The 27,368-nt window shown below is 41.2% G+C and overlaps 1 protein-coding gene across 5 annotated transcripts in view; it reads left to right on the forward strand.

Annotated features, from left to right (window-relative positions):
* The first annotated feature begins 3,476 nt into the window (after nt 1-3,476).
* The window catches only part of LOC129820256 (CXADR-like membrane protein), a 135,111-nt gene continuing 111,219 nt past the window's right edge, over nt 3,477-27,368 (forward strand). Inside the window, exons 1-2 of one of the 5 annotated variants that reach the window (XM_055877317.1) lie at nt 3,481-3,822; nt 3,946-4,103. In XM_055877317.1, the coding sequence (XP_055733292.1) occupies nt 4,061-4,103 (43 nt within the window). In that variant the 5' untranslated portion in view covers nt 3,481-3,822; nt 3,946-4,060. Of the gene's footprint in view, nt 4,104-27,368 lie in introns of all 5 variants that reach the window. The other 4 variants (XM_055877308.1, XM_055877327.1, XM_055877332.1 and 1 more) reach the window with 4 other exon arrangements.

A 27,368-nucleotide genomic window follows, 5' to 3' on the forward strand; every position in this document is an offset into this window, starting at 1 on the left:
TAAGACAGAATGAGTTGCTTTGTGCGTGCTGTACGCCATGAGACTTCACAACTTTTCGAATACTATAGAGCCATTACCATGTCAATCAACGCTTCAATAGAAACGTAATTCACACCCCAGATTTTGATGTCAACACAGTCGCTACAGTCCCATTAGTTTTCTTTGCAGCCTCGTTTGAATGTCGCAGTTGCGCACATTTGTACGGAATGGGATAAGTGTATGTTAGCTGGCTAATATTAGCTAGTCAGCTAACTTGCTAAATAGCGGTTTTCGTAAAGTACCTTTATGACAAAAAATATGCACAATCGTTTCTCTACATTAACTAACATATTCCTCTCAATTGTAAATTTTTTGCTTGACTCGTTATGACATTATAATTACTTACATTTGCTTCCACCGTGATGTTTTGCCAGCCATCTTTGCTGAAGAAAGTCACCAGCGACATATGGCTCACGTCAAATTCGTCATTGGAACCACTCGATATGATTGGTCATATAAAAACCTTGGGACCCAAATGCATAATGAGTGCTCTAACTCCCCCTTGCGGTGGTCTGGAGCAATGAAGCTGTGACTATGGGTACCTCTAAGTCCTGCGGTGTAAGCTTGCAACTTTTAAAGGAGGAACCACTGTATGTAGTGAAGTGCAGCATTGTATCAAATCAGCAGGTTTGCATGCTCAGGGGCATGCGCTCCCTAGACCTTATCAGTACAGAGAAACCACACACGCTCATTGCTCACATGGAGCACTCCAAACAAAAGAAAATGAAGAAACTAATAAAACTCCAAAATTATAGTTATGAAATAAACCAAAACTTGTTTCTCACATGTGTAGCAGGTTGTGAACTCTGCAAACAACGTTCCCACTCCGCGAATGAGAACAGTAAATGACCTTAATACATGCATTAAAAAACATGAGCTGGTGCACACCCAGAGACAATTATTTTATGTAGAGGTGCTGACTAACGGCGAATAAACTATAAGCATTAAAAATAATAACTAGAGTAGCACACTCTATGTATAATCTCCCAGTAATTTATTGGGTAAATCACCAATGTTTCAGGCAGAAATTATATAATTTTGGCAAAACATACATTTACTTTATGGGAAGCCAGCATCCGAACAGCGCACTGTGCACTCGCCAACATACAAACATACGGCAGGTCAAAATTTGCGTGTGAGAGTAGAGAGCTGAAATTCACATACACTGCGTAGCATATGCCAACTTAATTGTCATGGGAATCCATAATAAACAATTGTATTTCTTATGTGCTATGTAGCCCTTGTGAATGATTGGTGTGTGTTCCTTTTGACTCATCTACAGGAGCCACCGTACCTGCCTCCTGTTATGTAAGCTCATGAACATGAGGAGAGTTGTAGCTACCAAATCCCTAGCAGTTTATAAAGAATTTAGCTAGTCTCGTTATTTCTACATAACAGTATTCTCTCTTGAACAGAGTTCCACGAGTTTCCCAGCTGTAGCCTGCCTAGGCTATATGCCTGTGCTCAAAATCAACGAAGGTAGGCATAACGGTATTCTTTTCAAATACGTTGGCACTGGCAGCTAAACTTATCAACGTGAACTGAACACGTTAACTATGAATGTCAACATTCCAGACCTAACAATGCACAGTCTACTTTCTGACAATTTATCCGCTCACTTTACCAGCATTGGTTTGCATCGACGCAACAAAATAGACTTTGATGCTACAATAGTGCTTTCTCTCATTAACTACCTTGCATTTTAATTCCAGCCTGTACACGCTCGTTCAAGCGTTTGGGCTTAATTCACATGTGTCTGAAACCAGAGATCTGTTTGTCATTTTATTTTCTTATCTTTATTAAACTAGGCAAGTCAGTTAAGAACAAATTCTTATTTACAATGACGGCCTACCAGGGAACAGTGGGTTAACTACCTTGTCAGCTCGGGGATTCGATCCAGCAACCTTTCGGTTACTGGCCCAACGCTCTAACCATATGGACACATTGATACACCGTGATCCAATTATATGCATAATGACGAGATGCTCATGTCTCCGCCCTTACAATGTGAGTTGTTGTCCCAAAGGCGGGAATGCGAGTAAAAAGAGTTGTGTTTGAATACCTATACTAACATACTGTATACTACATACTTAATGAGTATATACTACATACTACAAACTATTAGTTAACTTTAGTATACAGTAAACGAACGGTATCCTTTCAGTTGAATGTACTAGCGCTTCGCATGTATACCAAAAGTTGATTCTGTTGCTATGCAACTTCTTGCTAGCTTGTTAGCATAACAAATTACTAGCTAGATATCTTACGACTTCATTACCAATGTCCATTAAGAACGCACAATGACTATACCACTTAGCCAAGCTAAGAATGACGTAAATAATCAAGTCAATAAACGTTGGGCAGTTAGTTTGATAGCATATAGTTAATATACTGGCAAGTTTGATGTATTAGTAGCCAACTAAAGTTAGGTAGCTAGCTAACATACCGAAACATACAAGCAACTGCTGTAATGATATGCTATGCGTTTCGTAAGGCTAGCGTGCCTAACAAATTGTCAGCCAACGTAACTAAAATTATTTGAAAAGTCATTCGTTTATTACATTGCTCAACATTTATTAAGATTTGTCATAATTAGTTAGAGCAATGAATTTGTAGCCACTCTCGTCGGACTTCGGCTGCATATTTTCCACAATTTTCTTCAAATCTGAAAATGTGTGAAGCCACGCCCGTTTTCTGAACAATTGCATTATGGGCCCAAAAAGCACGATAATATTGTCCACTGCTTGTATACTTCGTATTTTGGCGAATGTAGTGCGACATCCGCAAACTTTTGGCATACTAACTATATCCATACTATGACCAATACGCATACTACATTTACAGCACAGTTAGTGGGATAGTATGACTATTCGAACACAGCTAAGCTTAGCTCTGCATACTATGCCAATAGAAACACATTGGACTTATTCAGGAAAGATTTTCGCGAGTGAGACTTCTCGCTTCGCCCCTTCCTTTCTGTTGAAACTAGCGAGCGAAACAGCTAGCGAGCGAAACAATACTATATTTTGCACATGTATCTGATTCTGTCTGGTCAGAAAAAAAGTATGACATGCCATTCTCCTTTTGTCAAGACATAATCCGATACATGGTCTACACATAAGCAGTGAGAGGGACACTGTTTCGCTCGCTCGGAAGCTTTATTTTAGCTTGATGCATCTTTCTGTCAGCGCGCGTCTCGGTCAAATAAATTATCAATATTTTCGTTGGAAGGGCAAGGAGGTAAGGTAGTGCAGGCCAGGCCCATAAAGCCGGCCCTGCAGGGAAGTCACGTTGACATTGACATCTCTTTTTACAGTGAGCCTAAACATACATGTGGATATAACCTGGTATTTGTCACTTTCATAATGTTATAATATGCTGTGCAAATCTCTACTTTTGTGAGAGCTTCGTTTGAGATAACTCCACTGCAGTCACTCCAACTCCAGTGCTCTTTCCTCACGCTGCTGCTGCTGCTGTAGTACTGTACCTGCGAATGTGATAAGGAGTGGCCAATCATCATGCAGTTTGTCCGGTAGGAATATGTATTGGTGTGAAACCGCTCGCGCTGGCACTGCAAGGGCATGTGTGCACTCGCAACTGTAGAGGTCCCCGGTTTTCAGCGGACTGTGCGCATACCTATTGCACCCGCTTTGTATCCTGTCGAATGAAGAGAGAGTGAGGGGGCATAATTACGGATCTTGCAAGAACGCAGTCATGTATTCTCGGTGAGGTGGAGTGGAACTCAAATTAATTTACCGGGTGTTCTGTGAGAAATAAGAAAAGGTGCTGCTATATTTGTGAATGAGCACAAGGACATTGGGAGAACGTGTGTGACAACCTGTGTAGCCTACCTATATAGATAGATTGTCCCACTAACTTCAATCGCTCTATTCCGATTTTTTTCAGATTTGAGGGCACGGGTATATGATTTAAACTCATTTAGGGGAGCAAGAAGACGTCGTTTTCTGCTCGTTTGTGTGGAATTTTTGTTCCAGCTGAGAGTCTGGAATTTTCGTTCCAGATGAGAGTCGTGATGTCTGGCTTATTTCACACATTGTTTCTGGGTAAGTTCAGTACATGAGCCACGCGCTTTTATATTCATTAAATAAGACATGCTGAAGTATAGCGCAATCCATGTTAGTGTACATGTGAAGTAGCATAGTAGCCTATGCTATAGCATTGTAGATGATATTGTAATCGAAATCATTTTCTACAAAGCCTTCGCAGTTTTAAGATGTTCAAATCTCTCCATTGGAAGAACCTTGTCCTTCATCCCAAGCATATCTTAAAACTTAGCTATTGTGTTTTCTGAAGCTCAGTCAACATCATGATAAATAATGTAGCCAAGACTATCATTACGAAATCGATTAAACATTTGCATATTTGCCCGGATGGGCCAATGTATGTTCAAAATGCCATAAGGTTCATTGATTTGAGTGTCCAACAGATATTTTGAACACACTTTAAAATGTTTAGGCTATTGTGTTTTTAGGCATTTTCAAAGCTCCTGTTTCCAAATGGTATTCAAGGTGATGATGAAACACAACTTTGGAGTAATGTCACAACTTATTTCCATTCGACAGTCTATTGCGGGATCCAATAGCCTATGCGTAATTATACTGAACAAAAATATAAATGCAACATGCAACAATTTCAACGATTTTACACAGTTACAGTACATATAAGGATATCAGTCAATTGAAATAAATAAATTAGACCCAAATCTATGGATTTCACATGACTGGGCAGGGGCGCAGCCATGGGTGGCCTGGTAGGGTATAGGCCCACCCACTTGTGAGCCAAGCCCACCCACTGGGGAGCCAGGCACAGCCATTCAGAATGAGTTTTTCCCCACTAAAGGGCTTTATTACAGACAGGAATACTCCTCAGTTTCACCAGCTGTCCAGGGGGCTGGTTTCAGATGATCCTGCAGGTGAAGAAGCCAGATGTGGAGGTCCTGGGCTGGCGTGGTTATACCTGGTCTGCAGTTGTGAGGCCGGACGGACGTACTGCAAAATTATCTAAAACGATGTTGGAGGTGACTTATGATAGAGAAATTATCATTCAGTTCTCTGGCAACAGCTTTGGTGGACATTTCTGCAGTCACCATGCCAATTGCATGCTCCCTTAAAACTTGAGACATCTGTGGCATTGTGTTGTGGGACAAAAATGCACATTTTAGAGTGGCCTTTTATTGTCCCCAGCACAAGGTACACCAGTGTAATGATCATGCTGTTTAATTAGGTTCTTGATATGCCACACCTGTCAGGTGGACAGATTATTTTGGCAAAGGAGAAATTCTTATTTTAAGGTATGTAAACAAATTTGTGAAATTTCTTTTTGAGAAATAAGCTTTTTGTGCGTATGGAACATTTCTGGGATCTTTTATTTCAGCTCATGACACATGGGACAAACGCTTTAGATGTTGCGTTTATATTTATGTTCAGTAAACATTCCAGGTATTAGGCTATATAAACATATTAGGTCACATACTTCCTCATTTTTATATTGCTATAACAACTTCTATATTCATTGTTTCAGTCGATGAGTAGGTGTCAGGAAGTTGCAAAGTTACTAATTACCTACACACACAAACTTTGGGTTGCTAGCAATTATTTATACATTGCATTCGGAAGGTATTCAGACCCCTTGACTTTTTCCACATTTTGTTGCATTACAGCCTTATTCTAAAATGTATTAAATAGCTTTTTTCCCCTCATCAATTTAGACAAATTACCCCACAATGACAAAGCAAAAACAGTTTTTTAGAAATGTTTTGACATTTATTTTAAAAAAATTACTGAAATATCACATTTACATAAGTATTCAGATTCTTTACTCAGTATTTTGTTGAAGAACCTTTGGCTGCGATTACAGCCTCAAGTCTTCTTGGGTATGACGCTACAAGCTTGGCACACCTGAATTTGGGGAGTTTCTCCCATTATTCTGTGCAGATCCTCTCAAGCTCTGTCAGGTTGGATGGGTAGCGTGTTGCACAGCTATTTTCAGGTCTCTCCAGAGATGTTCGATCGGGTTCAAGTCCGGGCTCTGGCTGGGCCACTCAAGGACATTCAGAGACTTGTCCCGAAGCCAGTCCTGCATTGCCTTGGCTGTGTGCTTAGGGTCGTTGTCCTGTCGGAAGGTGAACCTTCGCCCCCAGTCTGAGGTCCTGAGTGCTCTGCAGCAGGTTTTCATCAAAGATCCCCTTGTACTTTGCTCCGTTCATCTTTCCCTTGATCCTGACTAGCCTCCCAGTCCCTGCCCCTGAAAAACATCCCCACAGCATGATGCTGCCACCACCATGCTTCACTGTAGGGATGGTGCCAGGTTTCCGCCAGACATGACACTTGGCATTCAGGCCAAAGAGTTTTCTCTTGGTTTCATCAGACCAGAGAGTCTTGTTTCTCATGGTCTGAGAGTCCTGTAGGTGCCTTTTGGCAAACTCCAAGCGGGCTATCATGTCCCTTTTAATGAGGAGTGGCTTCCGTCTGACTGCTCTACCATAAAGGCCTGATTGGTGGAGTGCTGGAGATGGTTGTCCTTCTGGAAGTTTCTCCCTTCTCCACAGAGGAACTCTGGAGCTCTGTTAGAGTGGACATCGGGTTCTTCGTCACCTCCCTGACCAAGGTCCTTCTCCTCCGATGGCTCAGTTTGGCCTGGCGGCCAGCTCTAGGAAGAGTCTTGGTGGTTCTGAACTTCTTCCATTTAAGAATGATGGAGGCCACTGTGTTCTTGGGGACCTTCAATGCTGCATACATTTTTTTGGTACCCTTCCCTAGATCTGTGCCTCGACACAATCCTGTCTCGGAGCTCTATGGTCAATTTGTTCGACCTCATGGCTTGGTTTTTGCTCTGACATGCACTGTCAACTGTGGGACCTTAACTAGACAGGTGTGTGCCTTTCCAAATCATGTCCAATCAATTGAATTTACCACCAGTGGACTACAATCAAGTTGTAGAAACAATTTTGAGTCTCATTGCAAAGGGTCTGAATATTTATGTAAATAAGGTATTTCCTTTTGATCATTTTTAATACATTTGCAAAAAAAATCTAAAAACCTGTTTTCGCTTTGTCATTATGGAGTATTGTGTGTAGATCAATGAGGGACATTATTTATTTAATACATTTTAGAATAAGGCTGTAACCTAACAAAATGTTGAAAAAGTCAAGGGGCCTGAATAATTTCCGAATGCACTGTATATACACTAGATAACTAATAAAGGGTGCTTTGTTGAAGCTACTATGCCACCATCTTGGCACACCCCCACCATGGTAAAACATATTTTGGAAGCTATAGAAATGCATTTATTAATGTCTACATTCGATTTTCCTAAGTTTATTCTATTACGGACACCTTAAGCCATACTTTTAAATTATATTATGTGAGCTTAATAGAAAAATGACAACATTCATAACATTTTCCTTAAAGTATATTGTTTGCGTTGACTAATGTTGCTGTAACTATCAACAAAAAATACTTAAATACATGTCATTTTGTCCTTGAAACATTTAATTGAAATACTGTAGAATTCCATTAATTTCCACTGGTCGACCAATATGGCAAAGCATCTCAATGGTCAATACATAGCATCAGCAATCCAGGGTTTATATACGTCATTGTTTGCTAGATGTTCAGGTAAAATGCCCACACATCCTCCCCGAACAACCTCTCTCCTTTTGTTATTGGCTTAAGTAACCTTCTGTCTTATGTAACCATAGCAAACGTAACATATAATACTAATTTGAGGCCAGTCTGGTGTGTCACGTGAGGAAATAATGGCTGCATCAGCCAATATTATGGATTGTTGACAACATGACCATTTTGTTTGTATCATTTTGGTTTTGAGTTGGTTCTTTGGTTAACCTATTTTATTGAACCTTTTATTTAACTAGGCAAATCAATTAAGAACAAATTCTTATTTACAATGACGGCCTATAGGTCTATCGAAGTATGGGCTTAGACTATTTTAATGATTTGTCCACATTGTATAGCCTAATTTAATCAGCTATGGCATGTGAGAAAAAAGACAAAATTCCGTTACGTTGATGACTTTATGCAAATCCAATCAGTTATCCATGTTAATTCAACATCATCACATTACCTTTTTTGGTTGAAATGACGTGGAAACAACATTGATTGGACCAGTTTTGCCCAGTGGGTATTTTTTTCCCCCATCCAATCCCAATCCTGCTGAAATCCAAAATCCTGACTTCTGTCTCGCATTAAAACTTTATTCATAGGTTGCATTATCTCGCCAATACATGCCAAAATACCGCTCTAACATTTCCCCCGCTCCTCTGCACTGTCTCCTACTTGCTGCCCATATGAGAGCTTCGGTAGGGAATGTGTGATCAACAAACCGTATGAGAGTAGGTATGGATTTTTGGTCCTCATTAAGATACCTTGATATTTAAACTATGTCCACTCTTCCTCTCCCTGTTATTCATGAGCTGATCTGCGATCTGTATAGTCATCAACTAGATTTAGCTAAATATAGGAGATATTCTGTCATTCGTTGGAGGTTATCTTGTAAGCTTAGCAACTTTACTCATTTGACTTTTGTTTGACTGCAGTTACAAAGTGCATTTACAAAGTTTGTATGATTCGACAACGCAACGCTCTACTCTATACTTGGGGTGTGCACTGTGCATCCGGAGCGCGCTCCGTGTCGAGATAGCCTGTTGCTGAAATGCGCTGAATTAATTGAGGAACATGATAGCGCTCTGAATTTATGAATGTCCTGTTTTTCAAGTTCACAACAATGTCATTGGCGATAGTTACTCAATCAATATTAAATATCAGTTTCATTTGCTCTGAAATCTTTACATGAAATGGCACAGCCAAGCCGACAAGGTGGCATAGTGACCATATCTTGGTTTTAAAACCTTTAAACGGGCACTTTTATATATTTTTTGTGTATTTCTCGGGACTCTCAGGAGAAATATGAATTATTCCCGGTGATGAAACTTTTGATAGATTTTTTGGAAGATAATAATCCCCAGTATGCAGTGTTTACCGTGAATGCAGTCTCCGCTATTGCGGGAACATTGGCTTTAAATTGAAATCGCGCTGGAACGCTGAATTTCCGCGAAATGGACTGAATAGAGTCCTCAGTCATCCTCAAAGTTTTCCCGCAATATTTTGTTTGTGTGTTGATAGTCGGGTCGATCATAATAAATTGGCGGATGCTAATATTTGTCCAATTTCACACGTATCATTGTGTATTAATATGCATGTGTGAATTGGAAATGTTCGTTTGCATATCCCAACTCCCCTTGAGACACCCTCAGAGAGTAGGGTTGCGTCCAGGGTTTGCCCTTATCAACGGTGACCCTGTAGCAATTAGGGTTAAGTGCTTTGCTCAAGGGCACATTGGCAGATTTTTCAACTTGTCTGATCGCGATTCAAACTATCAGCGTTTCGGTTGATAGCCCAACGCCATAACTAAGCTATCATGCTTTCCCACTGGGCACACACTGGTTGAATCAATGTTGTTTCCACTTAATTTCAATGAAATTATGTTGAATTGACATCTGTGCCCAGTGGGTTGAGACGTGTGTGTGTGTGTGGTGTTGTCCCAGTCTCGCTGAACCGTCGGGGTGGATGGGGCACACTCCGGAAGGGGCATGCCATCGGGACGGACGGGGCACGCCACCACAATTAGCCTGCTTGTCCATGGGGTGATGAGACGGAGCTTTCATTAGTTGCATTACGGCAGTGAGTTAGACAAGCCATGCAACCCGGCCCGAGCATTAGAAACAACACGCTTTGGTAGTCAGTTTGCCTCGGAGCATTTCAAACAAAACAAGTAGGTTAGGTAGTGAGAAAATAAAGATAATGTCATTAATGAGAATGATCCAACTTTGTCATTAATGAGTATGGTCACAGAACTGTATATAGGCGTAAGTAAGTTTTCATTAAAAGTAATTTCGCATTTGCCTCTAAAGCCCTGACAGTAGCCTATATGCTCTCTATGCTAGGCTATACAGTACATCTGATTGAGCTAACAACCTCTTTCAGTATATAGGCTAGCCTAAAGATTATAGAATGATTCTGACCTTGTCTTAATTCATTCTAAGGCTGGTCATAGTGATACACCTGAGGGGATGGAGATATCCGAACAGTGCTACATTTTATTATTATCTATTATGTTCAATATCCTCCCACCCAGATGATCAGTGAAATACAGTGGAGTACAGTTAAAGAAGCCTTTCACATTGAATCATCTCGCAACCTCCCTTCTGGAACAAGCTGGTGCCCTCCAAATGTTTGTTTTTTTGATGACTGACTGGGACGGTGAATAACCCTGGCACCATTCAAGTGTCAAAGAGCTAATGGGGAAAATTAGTCTCCTTTCTCCTTGCAGTCAGTGTTGCTCCTCAAGTACTTCTCCCCTCGGATTTGTCTTTCACCCAGTCACTTTCTGCCATTTCACACTCTATTTCTCTTTCCATTCTAAATGCTCCAGATATGAAGTGTCACACTTGTAGGAATGGAGTCCCAGAGGTCGCACATGACCATATCTCATAGAATGACCTTACCTGCAACGTAGCCTACATGCACGTGTATAAACCATTTTGTGTGATCTATCAAGTTGAATGCAAATAAAAAAAAAAAACATATCTCTCCCCTAGTCTTGGTTATATTTAGACTGCATCTCCAGGGGCAGGCAAAGTATCTGTCAAGTGTGGAGATGACACAAGCCTCTCTAGTCTCTAGAGCCAGCGGTTAGGAAGTGACATATTGCTGTGCTGCTCTGGCCTCAAATCACTGGCACTCACTGTCTCTTTCTCTCTCTCTGTCCTCTCTCTCTTTCTTCCCCTTCTCTCTCTCCTTTGCTCTCCCCCTTCTCTCTTTCTCTTCTCTCTTTCTCTCTCCTCTCCCTCGTTCTCTCTCTCCCTCTCCCTCTTTTTCTGCCTGTCTCTCGGGTGGAAGCTGCAGTCAAGTGGCGCTAGATAGGAGCTCTGTTGTTGTCTTACAGTGACACAGGGGATATCTGTCGACTTTGCCACAGAGGCGCTCCATCTCACGCACACGCCATCTTCTCTCCAAATCAATTAGCATTCACTTTGGGCTCCACGTTAGCGGCAGGCAACAAAAAAAATCCCCTTCAGAAACATGTCATAAGATAAGGAAATAAAGTGGATTTTAAGGTCATCTCATTGATCTAGCCAGTTCTGGTCTTGAAAGGGCTTTATTGTGTAGGTGAAAAGAATACAATTTTTCAGATTTTCATTTAGAGTTCATTCACGTGTACTGTTGTTCCTCATCCCATATGGTTTATTGTCAGATTAGGCAACCTAATCATAATTACATGTATGGTTGCCCTGGTATGAAATGTGTGGTCTGGAATTCATGCTCTGCATACATTTGAGCAATTTGAAGGATGATCTGTATTGGGTGCTCTGTACTTTTAGATATTTTAACATGTATATTGTTTGTTGACTCCTCTTGTCTCATCCTCTTGTCCCAAAAATGTATGTAATGTCTACTGCTGTCAATTGTGTGACTGTCTTGTAATGTCAACCCAACTGCGTAGTCTGTAATGTATTTTTTGTTGTGTGTATGGACCCCAAGTAGACTAGCTGTTCTTCGCGCTAGAAGGGGGACCCCCATTCAGGCTAATGTGCAGTCAATGTGACTGGGAAAATTCTTTTATTTATTTATTTTTTTATCCCATTTTCTCCCCAATTTTCGTGGTATTCAATCGCTATTAATTACTATCTTGTCTCATCGCTACAACTCCCGTACGGGCTCGGGAGAGACGAAGGTCGAAAGCCACGCGTCCTCCGAAGCACAACCCAACCAAGCCGCACTGCTTCTTAACACAGCGCACCTCCAACCCGGAAGCCAGCCGCACCAATGTGTCGGAGGAAACACCGTGCACCTGGCCCCCTTGGTTAGCGTGCACTGCGCCCGGCCCGCCACAGGAGTCGCTGGAGCGCGATGAGACAAGGATATCCCTACCGGCCAAACCCTCCCTAACCCGGACGACGCTATGCCAATTGTGCGTCGCCCCACGGACCTCCCGGTCGCGGCCGGCTGCGACAGAGCCTGGGCGCGAACCCAGAGACTCTGGTGGCGCAGCTAGCACTGCGATGCAGTGCCCTAGACCACTGTGCCACCCGGGAGGCCCATGACTGTGACATTCTAACAGTGTAATTCATCCATTTCATATATGCTGTCGCAAAAAAAATAATTTTGCTTGTGTTTATGAAGGTAACATTAGAATACGAGGGAAATATTTAAATTAACAATAGCATTTTCATTACTTTATATTACTGTAGGCCAGTCGTTCCCAAACTTTTTTCATCCACGACCCCATTTTGATATCTGAAAATTCTCGCGACCCCAACCAATCGGAAATAATGATGTAATTAACAGCCATGTTGACTTTTTTATTCAGGGCTATGACACTCAATTGCAAATTAGTCTGACATCATTTCTCTAATGCTGCGTTCAAAACAACTGGGAACTCAGAAATCTCAGAATTACGACTTCAGTGCATTCAAAACAACTGGGAACCCGGAAAAAAAACTAACTCCGACTGGAGAAAATCGTCATCCAACTCGAATTCCAAGTTGGGAACTCGGGCCTCTTTCTAAAGCTCTGACTTTCCGACCTGAAAATACCTGAAGTCATGATTTGACCTCGTTTTTTTCTTGAAAGCACCATTATCTCACTACCACTAATAAGATGGATGTGCCTGATGTATGTCGTGTTGGAACTTCTCAAAGTCAGGGTGCGTGGTCAACAGTGCGCACCTCCTCTCTGCTGTCACATCCAACCTTTATCCATTTTTGGTTTTGGCACTCTGGATGAATTTTATCTTTTAGATTTCAATAATGTTCATTTTGATTTTTAAGGTTTACAATGATTTTGAGATACAAAGACGATATATATATATTATATATATATTTTCATGGAATATTTACAGAGGCGTACAGAGGCCCATTATCAGAAACCATCACTCCTGTGTTCCAATGGCACGTTGTATTAGCTAATCCAAGTTTATCATTTTAAAAGGCTAATTGATCATTAGAAAACCCTTTTGCAATTATGTTAGCACAGCTGAAAACTGTTGTTCTGATTGAAGAAGCAATAAAACTGGCCTTTAGACTAGTTGAGTATCTGGAGCATCAGCATTTGTGGGTTCGATTACAGGCTCAAAATGGCCAGAAACACAGTGGCCTCCACAAGTCCCCGATGGTCACTCTGACAGAGCTCCAGAGTTCCTCTGTGGAGATTGGAGAACCTTCCCGAAGGACAACCATCTCTGCAGCACTCCACCAATCAGGCCTTTATGGTAGAGTGGTCAGACGGAAGCCACTCCTCAGCGGCAGGGACTGGAAGACTAGTCAATCAAGGTAAAGATGAACGGAGCAAAGTACAGAGAGATCTTTGATGAAAACCTGCTCCAGATCGCTCAGGACCTCAGACTGGGGCAAAGGTTCACCTTTCAACAGGACAACGACCCTAAGCACACAGTCAGGACAAAGGTGGAGAGGCTTTGGGACAAGTCTCTGAATGTCCTTGAGTTGCCTAGCCAGAGCCCGGACTTGAACCTGATTGAACATCTCTGGAGAGACCTGAAAGTAGCTGTGCACTGACTCTCCCCATCCAAACTGACAGAGCTTGAGAGGGTCTGCAGAGAAGAATGGGAGAAACTCCCCAAATACAGGTGTGGAAAGCTTGTAGCGTCATATGCAAGAAAACTCAAGGCTGTAATTGCTGCCAAAGGTGCTTCAACAAAGAACTGAGTAAAGGGTCTGAATAGTTATCTAAATGTGATGTTTTATTTGATTTTTTTATTTTACATTTGCAAAAATGTCTAAACCTGTTTTTGCTTTGTCAATAAAGGGTATTGTGTGTAGATTGATGAGGGGAAAAACCATTTAATCCATTTTAGAATAAGGCTGTAACGTAACAAAATGTGGGGAAAATCAAGGGGTCTGAATACTTTCCGAATGCACTGTAAGTGTCGATATGAAAGCAGTCAAAAATAGTCAATTATTTATATGCTACATCGAATACCATAGCAAATTTGTTTGTTTCCAGGTGTCACATTCTCGCTTCTTTGTCATCAAAATGGAGGTAACGCGTAAAGCTCTCCATATACACGCTCGTTCCACCGAATGCTCCATGGTTATACAGGATTGTAATGAATGCTTCCAGTTCATCTACAGACAGATCCCAGGCAGTGTCTCCTTGCTCCCTGTGCTGGTGAGTGCATAGCTTTTTTTGCTTGAGATGTAGGGCCTGCTGTCTCAGTGATTACATTCTGTGCTGATTATCAGCCCATAGTCACCAGCTTGTTCCTTCCTCCTGTCTGACCGTTACATTTGATGGTGCCACAGACACCTGCTCAGTGCGCATCGTTCTGTCTTTTTTGCGCTTAGGCCTCGGACGTGTAGGTTCAGGCTGAGGCTCAGAATCAGATGAATAATCATCAGAGATGTCATGATTCATTTCTTCCCCACCATCTGAGTCATTTTCTTTCAGATCTTGTTGCAGCGATAACACATACTCTTTGAAAAAAAGTGCTATCTAGAACCTAAAAGGGTTCATCGTCTGTCCCCATAGGAGAACCCTTTTTGGTTCCATGTAGAATCATTTTGGTTCCACCTTTCCACAGAGGGTTCTACCTGGAACCCTTTATTCTAAGAATACATCATGTGCATCCATTCATCTTGGTCTTCTTGCCATTTTAAATTACACATACTCTCACTGTGTACTCCAAGTAGGCTTGAGTAGACTGATACAGCTTGGATTTGTAGGAGTGATCTAGGGTACAAACCATTTTGAGATTATAATTGGAATATACCAATACAATAGAATTACCCGCCCTGTTCATCAGTCACAATTGGTGATTACATAATTCTGCATCGTTCGCTTCCCCTCGCTCAACAACTCAACCATTCTTCCCATCATATTTTACTTCATTTATTTAATCCATTGTTATGTGTGAAATTTGTTTCGGTATAGTTTAGGGTCAGTTTCGAGTTCATTATCCGGGTGATTATTAAATGGGCACGGCACCTTGTTGGAAGAACCCCTGTTGGAAGAAGGAGGGGCAACAAGGGAAAACAATTCAAAGAATTAGATGCCCTCCTTAAACTGGTTATACCTTCCGATCTGTTTGTGATATTACGATTCTAACAACAGCAGTGTGTTACATAGACTTATTTTAGAAAAGTCAATGGCAGTGAAATTCATGAGCAGTCAAAATGACTGCTTTAGCGGTTCTAGTGTTAAAGTTGTTCTTGCAGTACTGTGACCCACTAAGGAAACCTCACTTTGAGCTGTGTGTGATTAAATTAGAACCAGATTGGGAGTGCAGAGGAACAGGAACTGCCTTCTTTACTTAAGTGTTGAGAGATGTTTTTGAATGGGTTGGGAATACTGTAATTCAAACCAAATGCAGATCTTGCTTTCCTAGTGAAAAAATAGGGTCGATATTCATTTCCAAAATATTTGTCTTGCATTATCAACCCCACCCTGCAGTTCTATAGACTAGTTAGATACTCTCTCATGAATAGCATGATTTACTGTCATTTTTGCGGGTTTGGACTTAACTATAAAAACAGGGTAGTTCCAAAGTACTTAGTGAAGTAAATATCCATGAAAGTCAAATATAATGGGTGATGGAATTTTGTGGTGATTCATTCCATTTCTGTTCATTAATGTTCATTTTACTTTAGTCCAAAAACATCACTGTCACTTCAGCTTACATTTGATGGGGTATTATCTAGTGTAGTCAATTGCAGTGTATTAAGTTTAATCTTAGGCTTATGGACTATTTTGACCAATTTACAAGAGATCATGGCATGATGAGAAGTACACTCATTGAAGCCACATCTATGGTGTCCGTATTTGGATAGTCTCAGCAAGCGGTTGTCCTAATATGGACACCACACATATCTTACATGGTTACAGTCAGTTTCCCTTTCAGAATCAGTACCTTGAAGGTGACACGGCTGTGCATAGGGCCTCAACTTCCTTTTCTGGATGATGAAATGTGTTTTATGCACAGCAGAGTGCCGTCAACTCCCCGTGGAAGGGGATTGCTCCAATCGGCGATGCGTGTCAACCTTCTGTGGAAATGAAAGGTAAACACAGTGGGGATAAGATGTATCCTATTTGTGCTAGGATATGAATGAACCTATTATTAAGCTTAGGTTAGGGAACCTCCGTGGTTACAGAGTAGGCTTCTCACAGTCGCCCCTTTTTCTTTTACGAGTCGTTAGACTTAACATTGAGGTGAAATGTAGACTTTTTCTGCCGTGCTGGACATGCAGATGTGGATCTTTGCTGTTTTTATGTTTCTGTGTTGTGGTGGTTGGATTCTGGGCAGGCGTAGCACAGGCCCTCCGTAAGTGCCGTTGGTTTTTCAAGTCATAATTAACAGACCTCACAAAATTCACTCCATGGGTCTCATTTAAGGATTTTGTCCAATGGACCCAGACTGAGGTAACGCAGACTCTCCCTCGGGGAGAGTATCCCATCATTTTAAGGCCTGACATGAGTTTCCTCCTTGGAAGGGGAAAAAAGAGCCATTGTGGTTGTGTTTATGTACTGCAGCTCCCTTTTTATAGCAGTAACAAATTGAGCGTGTTTTGGGATTTAGCGGAAACGTGTGCGGCTAACGCAGGTGCCACTTTTCCCATCCCCCCTATTTGCTGTCTCTCCTGTGTCTATTCCTGGCCTCTTTACCTTGGTGATTATGCGGTCTGACAGGCTAACTGCCGTGTACATGGCTTCCGGAGAAGACAAAAGGCTAAGGTCCCTCTCAGATGCCTACCTTCTCTTTGTGTTCACTGAAACGTGGCATTTAGGAAAAGACATGCCATTTACAGGAGTCAGAGTAACAAAAATAAATCGCTGTCGCTTTGAAAATGTGTAGATTTTAAGGTATGATATTTAAGATGTGGCATATAAGATTGTGTCGTTATAATGCTAGAAAGAGCATCTCTGGTTCATATTTTGTGTCCTGTTTTGGAATACGAAGCTTCTGTGGTAGTGTATCTGCTTTTTCTGTACCAGTGAATTACATTAGTCAGATAGCATGGCATCCTCATTATTTTAGCTGTGTTATTTCCCAGTGGAATGATAGGAGATAACAAGGGCCTGCCACCGTCTTACGTTACGGCGGTAATGACTGTAGACGTTCGTCTCAAAAAACAAACATTTCCTGTCAGGAGGGGAAGATGTCATCCACTCTATTAACGTCTACACTTGGATGCCCTCCTAACATTAAATAATGAGGAAACAGGACCTTCCATTTCCCTCACCCTCCACAATCCCCCAAGCCACTGTGCGCCGACTAGTTGAATCAATGTTGTGTTAACGTAATTTGTCAATGTATTTTGACGTGAAAATACGTGGAAAATAAATTGGATTTGAAGAAAGTATTTAACTGTTGTTTTGAGAGTGAAATTTCAACCACAAAATGTTGTCGTCATTGTAACCAATTTTCAACGCAGACAAAAATATGTTGAATTTGTATCTTTTGACAATTCGTTTTGTTATGTTTTCTTTCCACAGCACCCCACAATGACAACACAAAAACAAAACGCCCACTATACAACACATTCCCCAAGGTGATCAACATATGGTTTCCAAATTTCGTCAAACACAACGGTTTTTGTTTAGTTTTATGATATGCAAAATCCAACGGGATGTAGCTAAATAGTTCAGTCCTCCATTTTCTTATTTATGGTAAAAATGAGGCTTTCCAGTTGACGGCCATACATCTTTTTTGCAGCAATTAGACCTAGATTACAAAACTTTCACTGATATTGATTACCAATATTTACATTAACCAGCAGACATAATCGTGGAGAAGGATGGATATAAATTCCTAGACATAATGAAATGATAGCACATACTGTAAATGATCCCAAAATAGTGTCAGTTTATCACAGGACCACAGCATATGCAATAGGTTTCCTTTGTGCTTTTTACATAACTGTGACCCATGGTACTCCTCAATTTATTACTTTAGATCTGTTTCCCATTTTGTCCTCGTACTGTAGGTTCTGAACCATCCGGTAGATTTTCGAACAACCCTTGATATAACTTGGCTATCAACTTTTTTGGCTTAGCGGCTTCTTTCAGTATTCTGTCTGTGCTAGATGCCTTAGGTTCATCCAAATTCTGTTGAAGCGATTGAATAACATTTATGAGTTGAAAGAACTTAAAGAAGTCGGCCTTGGATAATCCAAAACTTTCTTGTAATTCTTTGAATGACAGTAGTGATCCATCAAAGGACACTTGTTAAATTCATGATGCCACTTTGGAACCAGGACTTAAAGGTGTTGTCATTAATGGAGGTATTAATTACCAAATAGGGGTACCTGGCGATATTGGTTCTTTCCATCGCATGAATTTATGTACATTTTCCCAAATAATAATGGTATTGAGAATCATTGGATTGTCTCTTTTTTTCCTCAATGCCTTGGACCCAAAGTAGTGAATATATTTTAGATCATAAGGTATTACATTTATGGCTTTGATACTCCCCCATGCCCAAGGATAGTCTGCTGACCATTGTTTAAGTGAACGCAGTTTTGCAGCCCAGTAATATATCTTCATATGACGTAGTCCAAGACGTCCAGCTTTATTGGGTAAGTGTAAAACAGTCAATCTGACTCGAGGTCTTTCCATTCCAAATATGGTTGGAGAGCAGGCCATTTATTTCATTTAAAAAGTTGGATGAAATTGAAACTGTCAGGACCTGGAATAAATACATCAACATTGGTAATATATTAATTTTGATTATGTTGACTCTACCTAACATAGAAATAGGGAGAGATCTCTGAACATTGGATTCAATCTCATCTATTAAAGGAATGTAATTGATCTTATATGCCTACTCCAGATTGCATGGTATCAGTATACTCAGGTGTTTCATATGTGTCTTTGTCCATTTCCACATAATTGTACTTTCTAAGCTTGAGAAGTCATAACTGAAATAATGCCTTTTTCCCCAATATATTTATTGGCATTTTTTACAGTTTAACAATCATCAGCATAATCTGACACAGATAATAGCCCGTTTTTTCTCCCACCTACATATAATCGCATGCTACATGGGAGCACATCGTGCAAAACCCTTCCCTCTCCAACACATGAACATCCTCCTCCCTCCCCTCTGCCGGTATTAGTTCTGTAACGGCAGCCTTCCTCCTCTTCGTCTGAAGAGGAGGTGTAGCAGGGATCGGACCAAGACGCAGCGTAGTTCGTGTTCAACATGTTTAATAAAAGACGAAAAACGTGAACACTACACAAAATACAAAATAACAAACGTGGCAAAACCGAAACAGTCCTATCTGGTGCAGAGAACACAAAGACAGAAGACCACCACCCACAAAACCTCAACACAAAACAGGCTACCTAAATATGGCTCCCAATCAGAGACAAACGACTAACACCTGCCTCTGATTGGGAACCATATCAGGCCAAACAAGAAAACCCCACATAGAAACAGACAACATAGAATGCCCACTCAGCTCACGTCCTGACCAACACTAAAACAAAGAAAACACAAAAGAACTATGGTCAGAATGTGACATTTTCAATGATTAACAACAAAAAAACTAAAAAGAATGACCTTCAAATCCAATGCTAAAAAATTAATTATTCAACGCAAAAACAAATAATAATAATAATAATACATTAATGAAAAAAATAATAATGAGGCAGCTGAGGTGACAACTCTAGAAAATGTTGAATGTCCCCCCAGACAGACATCAGTGAATTCAAAGGGTTTATTACGTAAATTGTACGTTATCTTTTCAGATGGAATATAGGAAGTTAGTTATTTTAGTCACATCTGCCTTTTTGGATAATGCCTATTTCAAATATTTTCCCAATTTACTTTGAATCCTGATACAGCACCATATATGTCCAACAGTATTAGAATAAAGGACAAAGAATGTTCTGGTACAGATAAATAAAGTAATATGTCATCTGCATACAATGATATCACATGTTGATCTCCACCAATTTCTATGCCCCGGATTGAGGCATGAGTAGGGCTGTGGCAGTCAAGCAAATAACTGCCAATCTCACGGTAATTGACCGTTAATTAACATAAACACATTTAGCTTCTCTTGGCTGCCAACGTACAAGCCAATTGTGCAGACCTTTGGAACATCTACTTTTTTTAAAGTCTAATAAATCCATGTAATATAGCCTACACCTTCACATTAAATTCATTATTCTATTTTTAGACAGGTCAAAAGAAACTGTAGTCTTTTCAGAAGAACAGAATAGCATACTCTGAGTTGTCCCTATGTTAAGTCCTGATCTGGCTATGCCATATGGCTGTGAGCTGCATTTAGCAGACAATATCTGCTTAGAATTCCATGACATTATTTTATAGTATGAAGAATACAATTGAACAAAGCTGAATAAAGTGGGAAGGATATTTTCTCTAAATGATTTGAGGGAGTGCGCACATGCGGCTATTCTGTGTTGAGAGTTAACAAAGAAACAGGTACTCCTATATGCTTAATTTTTCGTTATTTATGTAACTCTAGTTGTGATACAAACATTGGGCTATATGTTTAGATTTTTAATACATTCTAAGGCTGCATGATGCGCCTCTAATGATGATTTTTTTTTGCATGAAGTTGCATGAAAGGCATGAGCTCTGCTTTGTTTTTTGTGCAGGCTGTACACACTTCATCAGTCTCTTATTCACATTTTGACAAGCACTTGATAATGCCTCGAATTTCCTGGCGGCGGCGTAATTACGGCAAAAAACATTTTTTTTGTCTTTTGCGTCCAGTGGCCGCTGTGCCCTTGGGCCAAATATAATAACTGTAATTTCCTTCTCCCTTTGTGCTGTGTGCTACGAAGCACCTCTCACTCACATGGCTCTCACTCACGTGACCGGGTCTTTCTCACAGGATACAAGTGAAGAAACATCTGGGACGCAACCGCCCGCGTCTTTTTCCAATTCCAAGATATTGGAAGAACTGTCCACATTTACTTTTCGTCAGCCAACAAGATGAGTAGGCCAAACAAACACCAAAATAACTAGCCTATGTTAAAGCGGATTAATGTGCTTAACTTCTCTCAGATAGGGGGCAGCATTTCCACGTTTGGATGAAAAGCATACCCAAATTCAACTGCCAGCTACTCATCCCCAGAATATAAGATATGCATATTGTTAGTAGATTTGGATAGAAAACACTTGAAGTTTCTAAAACTGTTTGAATCATGTATGTGAGTATAATAGAAATGATTTAGCAGGCGAAAACCCGAGGACAAACCATTCAGATGTTTTTTTGTTGTTGAGGTCACTCTCTTTTCAATGAGATTTCATTGGGAAACCAGTGACCTGCTTGCAGTTCCTACCGCTTCCACTGGATGTCAACAGTCTTGAGAAATTGGTTGAGGTTATTCCTTTGTGTAATGAAGAAGTACGGCCATCTTGAACGAGAGTCACATTAAGTGTCCTGTTAGATAGAAGCGCGTGAGCAGAAAGCTGGCTATAGTTGGTTTTAATCCTGTATTGAACATAGATCATCACGTCTTCAATTTTATCGATTATTAACTTTAAAAAATACCTAAAGTTGTATTACAAAAGTAGTTTGACATTTTTTGGCAAAGTTTACAGGTAACCTTTGAGATATTTTGTAGTCACGTTTGAGCAATTTGGAAGCAGTGTTTTTCTGGATCAAACGCTCCAAATAAATGGACATTTTGGATATATATCGACGGAATTAATCAAACAAAAGGACCATTTGTGATGTTTATGGGACATATTGGAGTGCCAACAACAGAAGCTCGTCAAAGGTAAGGCATGAATTATATTTTTATTTCTGCGTTTTGTGTCGCGCATGCAGGGTTGAAATATGCTTCTCTCTCTTTGTTTACTATTGTGCTATCCTCAGATGATAGCATTGTTTGCTTTCGCCGAAAGCCTATTTGAATTCTGACATGTTGGCTGGATTCACAACCAGTGTAGCTTTAATTTGGTAACGTTCATGTGTAATGAAAGTTTGATTTTTATAGTAATTTTCATAGTAATTCATTTGAATTTGGCGCTCTGCATTTTCTCTGGCTTTTTGCCAAGTGGGACAGTAGAGTCCCGCCTAAACTCAGATTTTTGGATATAAATATGAACTTTACCGAACAAAACATACATGTATTGTGTAACATGAAGTCCTATGAGTGTCATCTGATGAAGATCATCAAAGGTTAGTGATTATTTTATCTCTATTTCTGCTTTTTGTTACTCCTCCCTTTGGTTGGAAAAATGGCTGTGTTTTTCTGTGGCTATCGACTGACCTAACATAATCGTTTGGTGTGCTTTCGCCGTAAATCCTTTTTGAAATCAGACATGTTGGCTGGATTCACAACAAGTGTAGCTTTAATTTGGTGTCTTTCATGTGTGATTTCATGAAAGTTTGATTTTTACAGTAATATATTTGAATTTGGCGCTCTGCATTTTTACTTACTTTTGGCCAAGTGGGACGTTAGCGTCCCACATATCCGAGAGAAGTAAATTAAGAAGTTATTTGGCCACTTTTGTTGTGATACAAACCTTATCAAAATGTATAAGCCTATGGGAAAAAGTCGCCTTATGCTGGGCATCATTCACAAGTTATGATATATAATTCACAAATGATAGGCTAATATTGTCATCCATCACACTGTTATTGATTTCATCTTGTCTTTACATGGTTAGAACGTTGGGCCAGTAACCGAAAGGTTGCTGGATCGAATCCCCGGCTGACAAGGTAAAGATCTGTCGTTCTGCCCCTGAACAAGGCAGTTAACACACTGTTCCCCAGTAGGCTGTCATTGTAAATAAGAATTTGTTCTTAACTGACTTGCCTAGTTAAATAAAGGTTAAATAAAATAAAATATCTAATGTGCATATACTGAATAATATGTGTGAAATTCGATTTGATTTAGAATGGACCCTTAACATGCACCTGTCTCGGGACAAGGGGAAAAATACATGTAATCTATGCACTTAAATAACGAATGGAGGACGCTTTTTCCGTGGTTCATTTTCATGCCAGCCAGGTAGGTGTGGTGGAAATTCTACCTTTAACTAATAATGAGGAGAGGCAAAGTCAATAATCAGTCAGTCAAGGTATTACTTTTATTAAAAACATATTATAATAAGGAGGCTGGTCGCCACACCCATGCAGGTGAGATGGACTGAGAGCCTCCTGTACACAGAGTACAGGAGCATTTATATAGTCAAGCTACCCCATGCAAGCATCTGCAAAACATGTGACCCTATGTATGTGTATGTGTGTGTGAGGGGGGTGAGGACAACAGGGGCCAAAATGACAGGAAGCCACTCCAGACATACTTCCTCTAACAGTAGCTCAACGGTTCCCCCAAGTTGGGCAAGTAAGTGCCTTTGACTGTCGGCCCAGTTGATGTATGGTCGTACTGGTCTCACACACACACACACACACACACACACACACAAAACATGAATCTTTCGCCCAGAAACAGGCTCCAAACGGAACAATAGCTTTATCATTGGTGTGCAGGATATAACCTTTTCTCTGTCTCCAGTTAACTTAAGAGGAACCAGTCAGTTTCTGTCAAGTATTGGCTGAGTGCCCAGACATCATCGGGTCATTCTACACACACAGAACAGTTTGAATAGGCCGTTATTAATGAGCACACACAATTTTCTATCTTATAAGTTTGTTTAAGAAACATTTGCATTGATGTCAGAGTGATTAGAGGGACAATAGAGTGCTGAGTACCAGGAAGTTAGCAAGTTTGGTAGGCTACTAATGACCATCAGCAGCATCAGAGCCTGGAGAAGCCTAATTACCGTGACTAAACGGTCATGTGTCTTTTTTTTTTACCCCCCTTTTCCCCCCAATTTCGATCTTGTCTCATCGCTGTAACTCCCCAACGTGCTCGGGAGGTGAAGGTCGAGTGCTTCGGGGCGGCAGGTAGCCTAGTGGTTAGACCGAAAGGTTGCAAGATCGAATTCTCGAGCTGACAAGGTCAAAATCTGTTCTTCTTTCCCTGAACAAGGCAGTTACCCCACTGTTCCTAGGCCGTCATTGAAAAGAAGAATTTGTTCTTAACTGACTTGCCTAGTTAACCCTTTCACATGTACTATCACACGGGTGTGATTGTTCTACAGTGGTCCCTGAAGCGTACGATCACACCCGTGTGATTAATACGCTTATTTAGAACGGCCATTTTCGAATGACGCAACAATCAGCATTTGAGCTGGCCACACTTTTTTCAGAAACTATTTACATAAACACAGTCCTTACAAAGTTATGTCCAGAATGTGAGCAGTTTATTTTTGGATGCAATGTTCAGAAATTCACAGAAGTATCTATAGCATAACACAATCATCGAAACCGGAAAAATGTAGGTTACATTTGTCCTAGGGCTAACTGAGGAAAGATTGACCAAAAGCGGTCATATTTTCTAACTCTCCGCTGACATAAACTACAATATGAATCAGCTAATAGCAATTACTATGTATAATTAATCACATCACGGGTGAGCTCACCATTGATCGAAATAATTGAGTAAAACACTTTCTAGAAATCGAAAGTAATCCAACGATGATTAGTTTCAGCGCGCAGCCATGCTTTTTTTCCTCACAGAAACCAAGGATAATAGAAGGCAAGATGAGTTTGGTCTGTTTATAGTATGCGTGTTGAAGGGGTGTGTCATCTACCATTGTTCACATCCCACCATTCACTTCCTGAAGTTCTCAAAAAATTTGTGAACCCTTACTCACCTCATTTTGTTATAGCATCTTTGGTCCGACAGACGATTACGTGAAACCCAGAATGCATTGTATGTCAACAAACATGGCTCCACACATAGCTGGAATTACCTTAGCTCATCATAATCAGTAAAACCTTCAAAAAAGTATTTTAAACACATACTATGTGCCCATTACAATCTATGCAAGAATCGGAATGCATGATTTATCACCGGTAATTGAAAAACATGTGAATAAAACAGTAAATATATCAATAATTACTACACAAAACATTTTCTGATAGTGAATTATTGATACAATTGCACGTGCAGGCAGTCAATCACGTAACCTCTCACTCCCACTCAGCCATTCAGTGTTGTTGTTTATGTCTGTAGCTAGTGAGCTACGCTGTAGCATTAGCAATGTCTTTCAAAAGGACTTCTGGAGATGTAAAAAAATTCAGACAATGAGTCTGAAAGTCAGGAATTCGATTCTGACAGTGAGGAGCTGCCCCCCAGCCATTGAGAACCCTGAATCTGTGGACCCCTTGTCCACTGACAAAGTCCCAGTTCCCTTTGAAGGTGCTGGTGGTGATGGCGGCAGACCGACAGTGGATGAAGTACAGGAGTTCTGTGGTAGCTGGAATGATGCCAGTCATTTCACCCCTCCTGGCCCTGCTGTTTGCTTTGAGTCCCAGTCTGGAGTGCAAAGCCTCTTGCCATTTCCATCTGAGGCAGAGGGCTTCAAGTTGTTTCTGACAGAGGAGCTGGTGCGAGACATAGCAGAGACCAATCGCTATGCCTTGAAGCTACAGGAGAAGAGAGAGCAGCCAGGAGTGGAGGTGGACAACCACAATTAGATAAATGTATACCTTCCTGGTGACAGTCCTTCTCATGGGGATAGTAAAGAAGAACTCCCTAAGAGAATACTGGAGCACAGATCCTATGTTTGCAACTCCCTTCTTTGCAACTCCCTTCTTTTCCACCCTCTTTTTCCAAGACTGCTTCCTAGTTCTGCTGCAATGACTGCATTTCATCAACAATGCTACTGCCATCCAAAATGACCCGTTATACAAATTAAGAAATGTCAACAGCTGGCAGTAAAGTGGCATGACAAACGAGAGGTCCATGTCCTTTCCACTCTTCATACAGCAACCATGTCGGCCACAGGGAAGGTGGACCACCTGACGGGAGAGAGAAAAATCAAACCAGACTGCGTGCTTGACTATAACCTCAAAATGGGGGCAGTGGATATTGCGGACATGATAAACAGCTTTGTGGAATGCACAAAACGACCAAGTAGTATAAGAAGATATTTTTACATTTTTCCAGAGTAGCTTCAAAATACAACAAGCCAATACTTCTCTGACGCAATTAGCATTGTTTTACAGAAGAATAGAAGAATGTAGCTAGCTACATAAGCACGATTGAATATAACACCATTGTCACGTTCCTGACCTATTTCTGTTAGTTTGTTATGTGTGTTAGTTGGTCAGGACGTGAGGTTGGGTGGGCATTCTATGTTTTCTGTTTCTGTGTTGGTTTTTGGGTTGCCTGGTATGGCTCTTAATTAGAGGCAGGTGTTTGGCGTTCCTCTAATTAAGAGTCATATTTAGGTAGGCGTTGTCACAGTGTTCGTGGTGGGTGATTGTCTTCCGTGTCTGTGTCTGTACACCGCAGGACTGTTGACGGTTTGTTCGGTCTGTGTAGCCTATGTTCCTATTCGTGCGTTTTTCTTGTTTTATGTAAGTACGTCATCTAGGTCTGTCTACACCGTTTGTTGTTTTTGTTAGTTTAATCAAGTTCGTGTTTCGTTAATAAAATATGTCTTTTCACTACGCTGCGCCTTGGTTCCCTCAATACTCCTCCTCTTCCGAAGATGAAGAGGAGGAGGAATGCCGTTACAGAATCACCCACCAAGAATCCAGAACCAAGCAGCGTAATTTGGAGCAACGGGGAAGTATACAGGACTTGTGGAGTTGGGAGCAAATATTTAACGGAGAAGGACCATGGGCTAAAGTGAATCACCGTCCATGGGAACAGCTGGAGGCAGCTCGGAGAGTGGAGGAAAAGAGAGAGAGGAACCGGAGTTATGAGGGAACGCGTCTTGCACGGAAGCCCAAAAATTTCTTGGGGGGGGAGGCTAAGAGGTAGTGGGCCAAGGGCAGGTAGGAGACCTGCGCCCACTTCCCAGGCTTACCGTGGAGAGCGGGAGTACGGGCAGGCGCCGTGTTACGCAGTAGAGCGCACGGTGTCTCCTGTACGAGTGCATAGCCCAGTGCGGGTTATTCCACCTCCCCGCACTGGTAGGGCTAGATTGGGTATTGAGCCAGGTGTCATGAGGCCGGCTCAACGCGTCTGGTCTCCAGTGCGTCTCCTCGGGCCGGCATACATGGCACCTGCCTTACGCATGGTTTCCCCGGTTCGCCTACATAGCCCGGTGCGGGTTATTCCACCTCCCCGCACTGGTCGGGCAACCGGGAGCATTCAACCAGGTAAGGTTGGGCAGGCTCAATGCTCAAGAGAGCCAGTACGCCTGCACGGTCCGGTATTTCCGGCGCCACCTCCCCGCCCCAGCCTAGTACCTACAGTGCCTACACTACG

The sequence above is a fragment of the Salvelinus fontinalis genome, chromosome 2, assembly GCF_029448725.1.
Source record: "Salvelinus fontinalis isolate EN_2023a chromosome 2, ASM2944872v1, whole genome shotgun sequence".
In the NCBI taxonomy this organism is placed as follows: Eukaryota; Metazoa; Chordata; class Actinopteri; order Salmoniformes; family Salmonidae; genus Salvelinus; species Salvelinus fontinalis.